This window comes from Symphalangus syndactylus, chromosome 6 (assembly GCF_028878055.3).
Source record: "Symphalangus syndactylus isolate Jambi chromosome 6, NHGRI_mSymSyn1-v2.1_pri, whole genome shotgun sequence".
NCBI classification, from domain to species: Eukaryota; Metazoa; Chordata; class Mammalia; order Primates; family Hylobatidae; genus Symphalangus; species Symphalangus syndactylus.
Genome location: NC_072428.2, coordinates 120,280,689 through 120,297,993, shown reverse-complemented (window position 1 = coordinate 120,297,993; position 17,305 = coordinate 120,280,689). Strand labels below are relative to the sequence as shown.

Below are 17,305 nucleotides of genomic sequence, written 5' to 3'. Positions count from 1 at the left end.
AATATTCCCTATTGTGGAATCAGTAGCCCAGACGTTTGGTTGAAACGGCCATAAAACGGAGCTGGGGGATGGGGAGTCTTGTGTTGTATTTATGGTTCTACATTAGCTAAAACTCGTATTTTATTCCCGCTCTCAAGCCACTGCCCCCGCCCCTGGCTTTACGCAGGCGCCAGCCTTCCCCTCCCCCGCGCCCCTCTTCCCGCCCTAAGGCTAAAGCCGGCGAGCCCCGGCCCGGAACACAAAAGGCCTCGCTAACCGGCGTCCCGCGTTGCCCTCGGCAACCATTGAGCGGCGTCTTGCCCTCCTGCGACCCTGAGATGAGAGAGTAAACGGGGCCCCCATTGGCCGGCCGGGGAAGACGGGCCAATCGGAGAAGAGGGTATAGGGAGGCGGCTGAACAGGGTTGGGGTAGGAAGCTAGGGTTAGAGGCAACCCGTGAGGCTAGAACCTCGAACGTGGTCGGTTGGAGCAAATATGTCCCTCCGGAGGCACATTGGGAACCCTGAGGTGAGGGCCGGGTCCCGGCCAGAGAGCCGGAGGGGGCGGGCGCACCAGAAAAGGCTCCATGTGGGCGGGGAAGAGCAGCCAGCGACTTCCGCCACCCGGAAGGCGGGAAGGGGCCGGCGTGAGGAGGGGTCGAGGTGCAGGGGCGGGGCGGGGAGGGCCTGGGGGCCACGGGGCAGCGTTCAGGAGCCCGTAGTGAGGAGCGATCTCTCCCCGCGTATGCACGCCAATACTTGTGGCTGCGAGGAGCGAAGTACACAAAGACACAGCCCTTGCCCTCAAATGGCTTACAGTCTCGGAGTGACAGTTACAAAACAGAAAAGACAAAGGAAGCGCTGCACACTAATGGCACGTGTTGAAAGCCAGCCAGCATCTCTGATTGTGGGGATACAGGAAGAGCAGGAGTAAGCTGACCAAACCTTTGGAAAACGGGCAAAATAGGACATGAGGCTTACCCCTCTCTCCATAGGACCCTTCAGTTTCTTCATCTGTTTCACCACTAGTCCCCTGCTGCATTTGTGACAGTTTCAACAAACGTTATTGGACTTCCACGGTGCAGTAGGTGCTAGACGTACAAAGAAGACAAGGCCTCTGCCCTTTAATAAATTGCGTATAGTGGACCGGGCGCAGTGGCTCAGCCTGTAATCCCAGCACTTTGGGAGGCCGAGGCGGGCGGATCACGAGTTCAGAAGTTTGAGACCAGCCTGGCCAACGTGGCGAAACCCCGTCTCTACTAAAAATACAAAAATTAGCCCAGCGTGGTGGTGGGGCGCTTGTAATCCCAGCTACTTGGTAGGCTGGGGCAGGAGAATCGCTTGAACCCGGGAGGTGGAGGTTGCATTGAGCCAAGATCATGCCATTGCACTCCAGCCTGGGTGACAAGAGCAAGACTCTGTCTCAAAAAAATAAAAATAAACAATAAATAAATTGCGCCTAGTGAAGGAGACTGTGAACAGAATTTGAGTACAGTGTGGTCGGGGAGCAAGATGTTACGAGAAAATAGGTAGGACTCAACTGAGGGAGTGAAAGTAGGGTTGTGGAGATGGAAGGGGTGGCAAGGCCATTCATTAGCCAGGTGAAGCATCATCCCGGCTAGAACAGCCCAAGTGAAGGTAAGGAGTGTGTGAACTCAGAACAAGCCCCTGTAGGAGTCCAGGCTTTCTCTGCCTTGCCGAGGTTCTTAGCCTTTATCCCAAATAGGAGTTGTAACTGTTTCATCTCTTGGTGACTGCCTGGTACTAGGCTGAGAAAGTTGTAAGGCTGAGTCTAAGCCCTGCAAAGGAGCCATGGTCAATTAGTAATGTCTAAATGCTGCATGATCTCACTTATACGTGGCATCTTAAAAAGTCCAGCTGATAGAAGTAGAGAATAAAATGGTGGTTACCAGAGCCTGGAGGGTGGGGGGAAGGAGGGCAGAAATGGGAAGATGTTGATCCAAGGGCACAAAGTTACAGTTAAACAGGAGGAATAGTTTTTGAGATCTCTGGCACAGCACGGTGACTATATTTAAAAATAATTACAGCAGACTCATAACCCCCAGTAGAAAATCCATGTATAACTTTTTACTCCCCTCCCCCCTGCAAAAAAAACTTAACTACTAATAGCCTACTATTGACTGGAAGGCTTACTGATAACAGAAACAGTTGATTAACATATTTTGTATCTTACGTGTATTATATACTGAATTCTTAAAGTAAGCTGGAGGAAAGATTATTAATAAAATCATAAGGAAGAGAAAATGTATTTACTATTCATTAAGTGGCAGTGTATCATCATAAACATCTTCATCCTAATTGTCTTCATGCTAAGGGGCAAGGAAAAGGAGGGGTTGGTCTTGCTGCCTTAGGGGTGACAGAGGCAGAAGAAAATCTGGGTGTAAGTGGACCTGCACAGTTCAAGCCCATGTTGTCCAAAGTTCAACTATATTGTAGATTTCAAAATAGAGTAAATTGTATATTTTATGAGAGTAAATTTCAAATATCTCACCCCAAAAAAATGGTAAGTGGGTTGATGGATATGTTAATCTGATTTAATCATTCCACATTGTATGTGTATGTATATACCAAAACATCAAATTGTACCCCATAAATGTATAAAGTTATGATTTGTCTATCAAAATATTAATAAAAATGTTAATATTGTCTATCATGGGGGTGGGAGAGATAGGTGAGGAGAATGGCAGTTTGCCACATATGTATCTTGTCTGCTGGTCAGAATTTGAGAAGTTTTTTGAGTTATTAAAGGTGTGACATGGTCAGATTTACAATTTAGGCAGATGGCTGTAGCTACATGGTAGAAGATGGATTTGAGGAGGCTCCAGGACTGGAAATGAGATTGGTTAAGTGGTTACTATTTTTTATTTATTTATTTATTTTTGAGACAGAGTCTCACTCTGTCACCCAGGCTGGAGTGCAATGGCGAGATCTCAGCTCACTGCAACCTCCACCTCCTGGGCTCAAGCGATTATCCAGCCTCAGCTTCCCGAGTAGCTGAAACTATGGCGCACACCACCAAAGCCTGGCTAATTTTTGTGTATTTTGTAAAGATGGGGTTTTACCATGTTGCCCAGTCTGGTCTCGAACTTTTGAGCTCAAAGCCACCCGCCTGCCTTGGCCTCCCAAAGTGCTGGTATTACAGGCATGAGCCACCGTGCCCTGCCAATAGTTACTATTTTGATAGAGATCTAAACTAAGTCCATTGAACTAGGGATGGAATCGAGGATAAATGTTTAGGTGGGCAAAATCATCAATACTTCCTGATTAGCTTTGAGAGATGTGTGATGGGTGACTTAAGTCTCAGCTTAGATTACTCATTGGTGCTGGCACCATGAATGAGATCAAGAATATGAGAGAAAGAAAAGGAGGAATAGTTTTAGGAGTGTGGGGAAAGAGGAGCAGTGATGTTCTGTGTGATTATGTTTGTGCCCGAGACAAAGATGCCCAGTTTACTCTCTTGTTTGAATAGAGCACAACTTCTAGTAGTTTCTTAAGAAAGAATTCATAAGAAATAGTTTTAAAAATGTATGTCTAAAATGTTAGGCATGTCTAAAAATGTTCTTATTCTACCTTAACATTTATTTGCCAGTGAGTTTGGCTGAGTATAGAATTATTGGTTGAAAATCATCAACATCTTTTTTCTTTTTTTTTTTTTTTAAGACAGTCTTGCTCTGTCACCCGGGCTGGAGTGCAGTGGTACAAACATGGCTCACTATATCCTTGAACTCCTGGGCTCAAATGATCCTCCCACTTCCTGAGTAGCTGGGACCACAGGTGTGTGTCATCGTGCCCAGCTCATTTTTTTGTATTTTTTTTATAGACATGGGGTCTCCCTATGTTGCCCAAGAGGGTCTTGAACTCCTGGGCTCAAGCAATCCTGCCTTGGGCTCCCAAAGTGCTAGGATTACAGGTGTGAGCCACCACACCTGGCCACCATCAGCATCTTGCAAAACATTGCTTAGTGGTCTAGTGTCACGTGTTGTTGTGAAGTCCAAAGCCATTCTGTTGCTTCGTGACTAAGTTTTCCTCTCAGGAAGCTTGTGGAACCTTTTTTTTTGTCCCCAGTGTGACTTTACAAAGATATTTCTATTTTCACTCATTTTGATAGGCACCAGAAATTTATGTCTTTTTAGTCTGAAAATTTTCTTAACTTTCTCTCTCCTATTTTCTCAATCCTATTTTTCTTGAATTCATTATTCTGATGTTCTCTATTCATATAGATAACCTATATGATTGGTTCTCTGATTTTCCTAACTTTCATCTCCTGTTTCCCTCATCTTTGTCTTTCTGCTCCCTTTGGGAGATTTAATTTTTATCTTCCAATCCTTCATTTTAGTTTTTAATTTCTGCCATCATGTTTTTAATTTTTTTGTTTGTTTTGAGATAAACTCTCACTCTGTTGCCCAGGCTGGAGTGCAGTGGTGGGATTTCGGCTCACTACAACGTCCGCCTCCCAGGTTCAAGCGATTCTCCTGCCTCAGCTTCCCAAGTAGCTGGGATTACAGGCACCCGCCACCACGCCCAGCTGATTTTTTTGTATTTTTAGTAAAGACAGGGTTTTACCATGTTGGTCAGGCTGGTCTTGAACTCCTGACCTCAAGCCATCCACCTGCCTTGGCCTTCCAAAGTGATGGGATTACAGGTGTGAGCCACCGTGCCCAACCCATGTTTTTAATTTTTAAGAGCTCTGTTTTTTGCTCTGTTGTACTTTTAAAAAACGTTTTATTTCAAAATAAGTATAGATTCACAGGAAGTTGCAAAAAAAAATAGTACAAAGAGGTCCTATGTATCCTTCACCCATTTTCCCCCAATGATTATATTTTACTTGAGTACAGTACAATATCAAACTAGAAAATTGAAATTTGTACAATGTATGTATAGTTCTAGGCCATTTTATCACTTATATAGATTTAATCAAGATTTGCACATATGTAGATTTGCAATCAAGATAAAGAACTATTGCATCACGAGAAATATCTCCAAGCTACTCTTCTGGTCACACCTACTTTCTTCCCTCTCATCATCCTAACCCTGGGTAACCATCTCCACAATTTTGTCATTTTGACAACGTTATATAAATGGAATCATACAGTATGTGACCTTTTGAGATTGGCATATTTTTTTTTTCACTCAAGATAATGTCCTTGAGTCGCATACAAGTTGTTGCATGTAGCAGTAGTTCATTCTTTCTGGTACCTGATCAGTATTCTGTGGTATGAATGTACAGCAGTTTTTCTGTTTTGTTTTGTTTTGTTTTGTTTTGTTTTGTTTTGTTTTGTTTTGTTTTGTTTTTTGAGACGGAGTCTCACTCTATCACCCAGGCTGGAGTGCAGTGGCACCATCTCGGCTCACTGCAACCTCTGCCGCCTGGGTTCAAGCGATTCTCCTGCCTCAGCCTCCTGAGTAGCTGGGATTACAGCTTCCTACCGCTGCGCCCGGCCAGTTTTTTGTATTTTTAGTAGAGACAACGTTTCACCATCTTGGCCAGGCTGGTCTTGAACTCCTGACCTCGTGATCCACCAGCCTCGGCCTCCCAAAGTGCTGGGATTACGAGCGTGAGCTACCGTGCCTGGCCTGTACAGCAGTTTTTTAACCATTCAACTAGTATAGGACATTTCGGTTGTTATCAGTTTTGGACTATTACAAATAAAGATAACATTTGGGTATAACTCTTTGTGTGGATGTTAATTTTCATTTATCTGGGATAAACGCCCAGGAGTACAATTGCTGGGTTGTATGGTAAACATATGTTTAGTTTTATTAGATACTGCCAAACTTTTCCAGAGAGGCTGTACCATTTTACATTCCTGCCAACAGTGTATGAGAGATTCAGTTTTTGCATACTCTTGGCAACATTCAATACTGTCAATATTTTTTATTTTAATGGTTACAGTAGATGTGTAGTGCCATCTCATTGTGGTTTTAAGTTGCATTTCCCTAATGGATACCAAGCACATCTTTTCATGTGCTTATCTGTCATCCATATATCCTCTTCAGTAAAATATCTTTGTGTCTTTTGCCTATTTTCTATTTTTCTTAACTGTTGAGTTTTTGTTTCCTTTTGTGTTGTTGGTGATGACTGTAAATATTATTGCAAAACAAAGAAATGTAGGATTACATTTCCTTTCTTACTGCTTTTTGTTTTTTCCTGGAGTTTCTGTTTGCCTTTATTTTTAATTCTATACTTTTAATGAATAATTCAGGACATTTTCTTGTATCACTACTTAGTATGTTTTCATAGTTATCTTTTCCAAAGCCTTCTCTGTACATTTGAACATGTGTGTGATTGGGGGAAGGAGAGAAATGTAAGAGTTTTATTTTGTAGTTTTGTTTCACATAAATGTTATAACATTGTATATATAGTTCTTTGACTTGACTTTTTTCACTTAACAATATATCCTGGAGATCTTTCCATGTCAGAAAAATATACCTCAGTGTAATGATTTCCTTTTAACTCTTACCTAAGTATTTGGTGTGATTGTATCACAGTTTTGTTTGTTTATTTGTTTTTTTGTTTTGCTAGTTCTATAAGACCTCAGTTGTACAAATGGACTGATATGATTTGATTATCCGTATACTACATTATAGCCAATTTTGGTTCTTATTGTTTTTATTCCCATTCTTCTCCTTTGACTATAGACATCTGCTCCCATATATTTAATGTGTATCTTTCTAATTCAGCAGCCATATTTTTCATATAAAACAGACATTATTTTGTGAGCTTAAAAATTTTACAAAAATAGTGTTATGCTGTTTGTATACAATTTGCTTTTATCATGCAAATTATGCTTCAGATCCATCTATGTTGATAAATATGTCCAGTTTATTACTTTACCTATTGTATAGTAATCTAGCATGTGACTAGACCACATTTTATCTATCAGTTTCCCCATGGTGGTCATTTAGGTTGTTTTTGACTATCTGCAGTTACAAACACTGATGCAATGAATAGTTTTACTGTTGAGTTTTGAGAGCTCTTTATATATTTGAGATAGTAGTCCTTTGTCAGATATGTGCTTTGCAAATATTTCCTCCCAGTCTGTAGCTTATCTTTTCATCTTCTTAACAGGGTCTTTTGTAGAGCAAAAAGCAATTTTTTTTAATGTATTTACTTTTTACATTTTTTTTCTGTAAGAGCTTTTTTGAGATGTAATTCACATAGCATAAACTCACCCATTTCAAGCGTGTAGTTCAGTGGCTTTACTGTATTCACAGAGTTGTGCAATCATCACTGCAATCAATTTTTTTTTCTGAGACAAGAGTCTTGCTCTGTTGCCCAGGCTGGGGTGCAGTAGTGCAATCTCAGCTCACTGCAACCTTGGCCTCCCAGGTTCAAGTAATTCTCGTACCTTAGCCTCCTGAGTAGCTGGAGTCACAGGTGCATGCCACCACGCCCAGCTAATTTTTGTATTTTTAGTAGAGATGGGGTTTTACTATGTTCACCAGGCTGGTCTTGAACTCCTGGCTACAAGTGATCCGCCTGTCTCGGCCTCCCAAAGTGCTGAGATTACAGATGTGAGCCACTGTGCCTGGCCAGTGCAATCAATTTTAGAGCAGTGTGGACATGTATTTTCATTTCTTTAATGATAGTTTTCTTAAATGTTCTTTTTCCCTGCATGGTCTCTGTTTCTTCCAAATTGCTATTTTTGTTTTGTTGGAGATGTTTGTGTTAGTCAACTTAGGCTACCATAACAAAATACCGCAGACTAGGTGGCTTCAACAACAGAAATCTATTTCTCATAGTTCTGGAGGGTGGAAGTCCAAGATCAGGGTGCCAGCTGATTTAGTTTTTGGTGAGGACTCGCTTCCTGGCTTGCAGATGGCTTCCTTCTTGCTGTGTCCTCACAGTGGCAGGAGGAGAGAGGGAGTCCTCTAGAGTCTCCTTTTACAAGAACCGTAATCCTACTGGATAAGGGTGTGAGCTCACTTAGTTGTAGTTACCTTCCAAAGGCCCTATCTCCAAATAGTCACATTGGGCTTCAACATACAAATTTTGAAGGGACACAATTCAGAATATAGCAGAGTTCTCAGACTTATTTTATTCCTCAGATGTAAATTTATGTTTTCAAGTAGGAGACTTTCTTATTTATTTATTACAAAGACCACATTACAAGCTTCAATCAAGTAGGAGATTTTTAAAAGAAGATTGAGATCTCTGTATATTTGAGAGACACTTGCTGATGGTAAGATTTATTATAGAATGATCTCGCTAGGCTATGATTTTGGGACACTCACCTCCCAAATCTGTACCTTCCTCTCAGGCTGGCCATTTTCCCCAGAGAACCCCTCCAGTCTCCTGAGGGTAAAAGCCTAGTTGAATTCCTGGAGGCATTAGAGCTGGAGACTAAGTCTCAACATTGGTATTCATCATTCACTAATTACCTCTATTTTCAGTAATTATATCTCTGGCTTTCCCTGTGTGCAGACCTCCCACTCAAGAAACCTTTTCCAGGGAATAAATCTATAGATATCTGCCAGGATTGGGCAGAGGCAATCATCCAGTGAGTGGCACAGAGAGGAGAGGGATTTGGAGATCCAGATGCTTCTCAAAGGCCTTTAACCAGCTCTTGTTTCAGCCACTCCTTCTACTCCCCACTTCTGGAGCCTTTTAAGAATTTGTTCTTTGCCTTCCCTCTTGCCCCATACATAGTCTTCAGCTACCTTGAGTCCATCAAGGCATTTTCACTTGTTCATTGACTTTGTAGATTTCAGAATTCTAGTGCTCTATCACTGTCACTTCTCCCACTCTATTTTTGGGGCTTTATGTCCTTAATATCTTTTTAATGAGGTTTTATTGAGGCTTTAAGGAGTGACATTAGATGCATTCGTTCAGTCGGCTGTCTCCACCCCATAGATCATAATCTGTACTTTATTTACTTTTATGGGGCATACTTACAAGACCATAAAATAGAGACCTTGTCTGCATTGTTCCATTGGCTGGCACACAATAGTTGTTTCGTAAATATTTGTTGAACAAGTAAATGAATACACTTCTGAACTGCAGAAGAGAAGTCAAAGCTAAGGTTCAGTATTTGGAAATCAGAAACATATACATGGAATTAAGCCTAAGTGTTAGTCCACAGAGAACTTACAGATTGAGAAGTTGGAATCCTGAGAACACAATAATGAAATGGCTAACAGAGGAATGATCCATGTGTTAATGGAGAATCAGGGGAGAAAGATGTCACTGACACCAAGGGAATGGAAACTGAAGAAGATGAGGATCTATAACAGTGTCATATGGCATAGAAAGGTAAAGTAAGTTAAGGACTGTAAAGTGTCCATTATATTCAGCAGCTAAGGGATCGCTGATGTTGGTTAGTGCCATAGGAACCTCAGTAGAATGTGGGGACAGCAGCCATGTTGCAATGGATTGAAGAGTAAGGTACAAATACCCAGTGTAGATTTCTTTCTTTCAAGGAGCTTAGCTAGAAGGGAATAAGGGTGGGGTCATGTTCCAATTACATATTGGTTTATAATGAATCACCCCATGGTTAGTGGCTTTAAACAATAATAGTCATTTATTATTAGCTTTTGTGATTCTGAAAGTTGACTTGGCTCAGCTAGATGGTTTGGGATTTCTCATGTGATTTTGCAGACAGACAGGAGCTAGGGCTAGAGTTATCTTGAAGGCTTCATTCACATGTTAGGCCACTAATACTGTCTGTTGTCTGCGACCTGAGCTGGGGCTGTTGGCCATATCACCTACAAATAGCCTTTTCTATGTGGCTTGGCCTTCCTCGCAGCATAACTGCTGAGTTCTATGGGCTGCCATAACAAAATGCCACAGACTGTGTGGCCCCAAGTGTCCCAAGAGAACCAGGTAGATGGAAGCTGTACTGCCTTTTGTGATCTAGCCTCAAAAGTCATCTGACACTGCTTCCCTCATAGTCACAGGCCCATCCAGATTCAGGAGAGGAAACAGAAGCCCTTCCCTCAGTGGGAGGAGTGTAACGTCATAGTGTAAGTGCGATGGGAAATTTTCTTGTGGCTGTCTTGAAAATTACAATCCGCTACAGGTGGTAGCTGCTGAGACATGGGTCAAGGTTGATGTTTGAGATCAGGGTAATTAGACCAGGTTAAAGATCCCATTTTAAAAAGTTCTCCTCTAAAAGGCCTATTTTAAATGTGAGATTGCCTTACATGTGGCTATAGTAAAACTGGTACCCACTGTCTTCATTTTATGGACTTCCTCTCCCTAGAAGATAAGTAGAGACAGTCTGAACAAAATGTATAATGGTATTTTGAAAAATCTTTTAAATGTAAATATTATTACATATGTTGCAGTTGAAATACAAACAACTTTGTGAGTCCCATTTGAGAGAGATGGGAAGTCTTGAAAAGCTCATTCATTTTTTGATATTTTCCTTCAGAAAAATCCCATCTTTGACTTCTCATTCTTACCCCTTCTTCTCCAACATCCATGTATTCACAAAGCCTAGTCTTACTTTGCCTATGTTAGTAATCTTCCCAAATACTGATTAGATTGTGTAGCTCACAGCTCAGTATTTTTGGCACTTTCCATTGCCTTCAGGACCTAGTCCAGACCACTCAGCCTATATTCAGGCTTCTCCACTTGGAGCCTACCTGTCCCTGTCCAGTCTTATATCACAGGGTTCCATATACCAATGATTCTTAACTCTTTTGGGGTTACATACCCCTCGGAAAATTTGGCTAAAACCAAGGATCCCTTTCCCTAGAAAAATGTACATACACACAAAATTTTGCATAGTGTCATGAGACTCATGGACTTCCTAAAACCCATCAGTGGACCCCATATTAAGAACCCTTGCTGGAGTGAAGATGTACAGTGGTTGTGGGGAATGAGATAATGTAGGTAAAATGCTTAGTGCCTGATGATATAGTAAGTACTCAATAAATGTTAGCAGCATTACCATGTTTCTTGTTGTTGTTAAATCATCTCCAGCAAATAGAACAATTTGTTCTTTAAACTTGCTTTTAAAGTGGCTTTGCTATTAAAAATTTCTCCACTTGGAATACTTTTTCCATTCCTCTTTCCTATCTTTTTTATCCACAGAAGATCAACCCTTAAAACATAGCTCCAGTGTCCATTCTTCCATGAAGTCTTTCTTATCACCCCCAGTGGATGAGCAATCTCCTTTGACATTCCTCCCTAGGGCCCTCCATGTCCGTGCTGCCCATGTGGCACCAGCATGCACACTACATGTTGCTCAGGTCTTCATTTGGCAGGTACTTTTTGCTGTCTCATTAGTAGAGGGTCTTGTAGTAGGTACAGAGATCTACAAGATAGAGCCCCTGTCCCAAGTGCAGGAGTAAGAAGTGTGAATGGTACAAAGAACTGCGAATATTCAGTCAAGGAAGGCCATTTGACTAAGGCCTTCAGAGGAATCTTCCCAGAAGATAAGTTTGCCCTGAGTCTTGGAAGTCACGTAGAAGTGAAATAGCTGGGGTGTGGTGGGTAGACAGGGAGAACATTTTCTTTTATGTAAACCCTCAAAGAGTCTTTGACATTTTTGGTTGTTTTCAAAGAGCCTGTAATGATACCACAAACATGAACTTTCTCAACTTCCTGCCTCTTCCAGATGAACTTCATTCTGACCACCTACCTATCTTATATCTTCATCTTAAATAGATCCAAAGTTGACCCTGCTGTCTGGGCTCTGGATCTCATCCTGTCCCACTCTCTCCATACCATTTTCAACCTCTCTTATCTTGCCCATTAGCCTGTATACATCCTCAAATCTCTCTCTTTTTTTTTTTCAAAACAAAATAACAACAACAAAGATTATTCCTTAGCAACTCTCTTAAGGGAAAAAGAAAAGATCATCCAGCTACTGTCCTCTTTGCTCCTTCGCCTCTCATATACTTGACCTGCTGTTTTTTGCATCTGCCTCATCAGTTTCCCATAGCTGCTTCCACCAGGGCCGTCAACAATGTCCTGGTGTGCTAAATTCAAATTCACTTTTCTCTTGGTCTCTTACTTGAACAGCATTCTTGTTCACTTGTTCATACTTGACCTCTTGTTCTCTGACTTGACAGCATTGTTCACTGTTGGCCACTCCCTTCTTCCTGATTTAATTTTCATGACCCACTTTTGTATGGCCTCTTCTGAGTTTCATCCAAGGTGCCTCTCCTCCACCTGACCTTAAATGTTGGGGTTTTTCAGTCTGCACCCTCCCCAGGATGATTTTGTTCATTTCCATGGCTTCCTCTGCTGCCTGTATGCTGACAACTCCCAAATCTTGTTTTTTTCTAGCCCAGGTCTCTCTCCTGATTTCTAGACGCAAATAGCCAACTAGGTACTTCCATTTTGTTTTTCGGGTTTTTTTTTAGCGAGAGTGTCACTCTGTCACACAGGCTGGATTGCAATGGCAGGAACATGGCTCACTGCAGCCTTGACCTGGGCTCAAAGGATCTTCCCACCCCAGCCTCCGGAGCAGCTAGGACCACAGGCACATGCCACCATGCCCAGCTAATTTTTTTTTTTTTTTTTTTTTGTGGAAACAAAGTCTCCCTGTGTTGCCCAGGCTGGTCTTGAACTCCTGGGCTCAATCGATCCTCCCACCTCGGCCTCCCAAATTAATGGGATTACAGGTGTGAGCCACTGTGCCCGGCCGATAGTTCCATTTTGGACAACCCACAGATATCTCATACTCAGCATGCTCCAACTGACCATATTATGTTTTTAATATGTGCTTCCTCCTTAACTCCCTTTTTTGGAGAATAGTATCACTGTCCTGTTACTACATGAGTCAATTTTAAATTATATTGATTTAACATTTTAAAGATTTCTTGAAACGGCCTCTTCCTCTTCATCTTTATTGCCACTTCCTTACTTCCTTAAGACTACAGATCCTCTTAGCATGATAGCCTTTCAACTGATTTTCATGCCTCCTTTCTTGACTCCTATTCTCCATATTGCTGCCAGGGCCACCTTTCTAAGACAGAAATATAATCTTGTCACTCCTCCTTCAAACTTCTTCAGTGACCCCTCATCATCTTCACCAACCTAGGCACTATTGGCGTTTAGGCTGGCTAATTCTTTGTGGTGGGGCTGTCCTGTAATTGTGGGGTATTTAGCAGCACCCCTGGCCTCTACACACTAAGATGCCAGTAGCACCTCCTACCACCCAGTTGGGACAACCAAAAATGCCTCTAGACATTGACAAATGTCCTGGGAGTACAAGGAGCAAAATGGCACCTGTTCGAGATCCACTGATCTACAGGATGAAACCCAAGTTTTTTTAAACATGTACGCAAGGCTCTTTGTGATCTGCCCCTGCTGCCTCTCCAGCATCGTTTGTCCCCGTATTTCCCGCTATGCTCCAGGCCGGCCAGTTACTGTTAAATTGCTGAAAACTGTTGGTACTCCCTCTAGTCTCCACTCTTTTGCCATGCTTTTCCCTCGCCAGAAACCCCGTAGTTCCCACCCACTACTCCTTTAGCTTGACTAACCTCCTCAACCCTCAGAATTCAGCTCAAAAGTGACCCTTCAAGAAACAGTTCTTGACTCTTTTAACCTGGATTAGGTGCCAATCTGATGTGCTTTTGTCACACCCCCTCCTTCCCTTTCCTTGTTCCTCATGTAGCCTGGCGTCTGTTTATCCACTTCTCTGTCTTCCCAGCAGTCAGTGAAAGCTGGATGGCAAAGACTGTGTTTTTCACCTCTCTGTCCTCAGCACAAAGGCTTGCCCCTAGTAGGCACTCGGTAAATGTCCACCAAATGAATGGTTGGTGCTCAATACGTCTTTGTGGAATGAACAGTCTTCCTTGAAAACAGCTTCTTTTTTCAGCTTCTTCACTTTCCACCATTCCATCCTGTTTATGTAATTGAAAGAAAGCCAGTTGGTCAGTAGGTCAAAAAGCAGTCACCCCACAAAGCAAGAATTTTAAATAAAAAAAAGTATGTCAGTCCCATAAAATCTATGGTGCTCGGCTTGCAGTGGAGCACAAATAGTTTTACATTGCGGTTGGTACTAGAAAGTCAGGAACAAGAAATTGGACTGCAATGGGAACACAGAAAAGAAACTATATTTTTTTTTCTCCTGCAGCATATGGATTTCTCATTAGTCTATGTAAGGGAAAACCGGGGGCGGGAAGGGCTCAGCCACTGCAGCTGTCCACACTCTCTCCCCTCATCATTCTGCTGCCACCACACCTGGTCCCCAGAGACACCCTCACTTCTTAGCTATTTTGGCTTAGGTATGGACAAATCCCCTTGGTTCAGCAGAGACTAGCCTGGAATTTTTAAAAGAAGCTTTGCTAGGAAACTAGTGGGAAAAACAAAACAAAAGTAAAAACAGGAAGTAGAGTATAGAAGCGATAAAAAAAATAGAGTGCAGAAAAAAAAATCCCTTAGCCCAAGATAACTGCAATGTAGTATTAGTGTTACTTGACTCAATTTACCAGGCACATACTTTCTCTGTTTTTTTTGTTTGTTTCGTTTTGCCATGATATTGTCTGTCTCTGGAGAATTTGTACTGAAGTCTTGCTTTTCAGTCTTTGTATGTTTTCCTTCTTTTACTCAAGAATCTGCTCTGTCTTCCTCTAGGGAAGGAATTGAAACTGGCGTTATAGTTACTTTCTCATATAGACAAATTACTGATCATTTGGAGAAACAAGCTTTGCAACCTTTTTCTAAGGATAAAATAGCTCAGTGGTTCCAAACACAATCTGAGGACCGATGCTAAGCGTTGATGATAAAGATGTGACTTGCCTGGGGTGAAGTGAAAATCACAGTGTCATGAATGGTTTTTAATGACACTGAAGGACTGACCCTTTCACTCTGGGATTTTTTTTTCCTTTTAGATGTTAAAATAGCAGATAGTTGTTGTGAGGCTTTTGCTTTGGTTTTGTTTTTTATGTCCTTGGCAATATTAAAAGGTGCCTCTAGTTTTAAAAAATTCTCCCCGGTCCTGAAATCCAAAATTTTGGCCAACAGATATTTTGTAAGACACTAAGTATCCCATATTGTTTGTATGCTTTGTGGGTCATTTGAACCATTATTTTATAGGTAAATGTTTATTTTGCAATCTTCCTGACAGAGTATGCTGTAGTTCACTGTTTTCAAAGGCAAAGGATACAGTTTTTATAAGTCCGATGTGCTCTTCTAAGGAACCAGATAGTTGCTGTAATGCAATCTTCATTTTCGGTATTCACTTATTGACTGAATATCAATAAATGTACTTATCATGCACTAGGTCCTAGGCGAATACAAATATGAGTAAGTCATTGTCCCTGCCTTCAGGGAAATCCTAGACTAGGGAAGAAGATTGAGGTTTAAACAATGGAGCGGGCTGTGAGTACTCTGGGAGCCAGGGAGAAGAAAGTGCCTAGTTCCATACTGGACAGCTTTACAGAGGAAATACATTTTGCCCAAGGAGTAGTGAAGGAAAGGCATTCTAGGCAGACATCTGCAAAGACTGGCAACCTGAATGAGTGTGCTGCATTAAGGAGACATTCCCAACAACTTCAACATGGGAACATGAGGAAGGGTGGCAGAAGATAAAGCCGGAAAGACATTGTGGTAATTTCATGTTCCGCAGCTACCTGTTATTGAAGAAAGGACTTTCATACCTGCAGGCCAGAAAAAGGCCTGAGCAAGAAAGCGCTGTTTCATAATATCTTTGTTCATTAGCTTCTCCTCACTTAATGGCTTTCACAATCGCCACTCTAATGTGGGTTAATGTCTTATGCTTGAATTCAAAGAGTTAACTACCAGACAGCAGCACAAAGGAGACCTGACATATGCATTTTTGCTGACCCTAAACTTAAGCTGAGCCCCAGGTGAGCCTCAGCTGCCATGAGAGCAGATGCCATGGTTGACATCCCTGGAGCTACAGACTCTGGGGAGCAGCGGGAGCCTGCCCACCTGGGGCCTGGCCTGCCCACATCTGGAGCACTGTGCTTAGGGCTGGATCCCTGCAGGGGAGAGATGGATAAAATCTCAGGGGTGTCCAGAGGAAATGGCCTAGAAACCATCATAAAGAAAGTGAAATGAAAGAGGGTCAGGACAACTGCCTTTGGTCAACAGATTTCTTGAGGCAGAGACAGATGACTTACAATGGGTTGCAACAGTGGACTGAATGAAAATTGGACAGACTGATTTGGGCTCAATGTAAGAAATATTTTTATTTATTTATTTATTTATTTATTTATTTATTTATTTATTTTTTGAGACAGAGTCTCACTCTCTCACCCAGGCTGGAGTGCAGTGGCACGATCTCAGCTCACCGTAACCTCTGCCTCCCGGGTTCAAGTGATTCTTCTGCCTCAGCCTCCCAAGTAGCTGGGAGTATAGGTGCACATCACCATGCCCAGCTAATTTTTGTATTTTTATTTTTTTATTAGAGAAGGGCTTTCACCATGTTGGCCAGAATGGTCTCTTATCTCCTGACCTTGTGATCCACCTGGCCTCCCAAAGTGCTGGGATTACAGGTGTGAGCCACCACGCCCGGCCAAGAAGTAATTTTTTAGGAGCTTTTTTTTTTCTTATCACATAGTGTGCTTAGATGAGTTTGATGAAATATGGAAGTGTTCTGACAGAAACAAGATCAATATATTCAGCTATGGAAATGCTGTTGAAAATAATCCTATATTGAAAAGACAATTGCACCTCTGGAGCTCATTCCATCTTTTTTTTTTTTTTTTTTTGAGTCAGAGTCTTTCTCTGTCACCCAGGCTGGAGTGCAGTGGCATAATCTCACCTCGCTGGAGCCTCTGCCTCCTGGGTTCAAGCGATTCTCCTGGCTCGGCCTCCCGAGTAGCTGGGATTACAGGCGCCTGTCACCATGCCTGGCTGATTTTTGTATTTTTAGTAGAGATGGGATTTCACCATGTTGGCCAGCCTGACCTCGAACTCCTGACCTTAGGCGATCTGCCCACCTCGGCCTCCTAAAGTGCTAGGATTACAGGCGTGAGCCACCATGCCCGGCCCCATCTTTAATTTCTAAGAAATTTTAGCATTTTTTTTCCATTTTTAAAGTATCTGACTCCTGACTTTACCACCCTTATCCTTACATTAACCCAATTAATTGTGAATTTCCTTATTTTTTTAGTATTTGATGAAAAGGATACCACAGAACCCAAGATACCAGCATGTCAAATCAAGACTGGACACTGGTGAGTAAAGATTAGAAAATTAGAATTAAAAAAAATCCAATAGCTAATTATTGACAGAAAGCAACCCCATATATCTGGTATAAATCACAGCTAAAAGTTTCTCACTGTTTTGCCTGATGTCTTTCTGGGCTCAGGATTTATCCTTGAAAGATGTTTTTCAGATTATCAGTAAAAATTTATATTTACATAATTTAGCTTATTAT

The 17,305-nt window shown here is 41.9% G+C and overlaps 1 protein-coding gene across 6 annotated transcripts in view; it reads left to right on the top strand.

Moving 5' to 3' along the window:
• The first annotated feature begins 346 nt into the window (after window positions 1-346).
• CEP41 (centrosomal protein 41) overlaps window positions 347-17,305 on the top strand; it is a 49,903-nt gene continuing 32,944 nt past the window's right edge. For 2 of the 6 annotated variants that reach the window (XM_055284031.2, XM_055284030.2), the window contains exons 1-2: window positions 347-507; window positions 17,039-17,102. In XM_055284031.2, the coding sequence (XP_055140006.1) occupies window positions 475-507; window positions 17,039-17,102 (97 nt within the window). In that variant the 5' untranslated portion in view covers window positions 347-474. Of the gene's footprint in view, window positions 508-708; window positions 909-17,038; window positions 17,103-17,305 lie in introns of those variants that run through there. The other 4 variants (XM_063641632.1, XM_055284025.2, XM_055284029.2 and 1 more) reach the window with 3 other exon arrangements.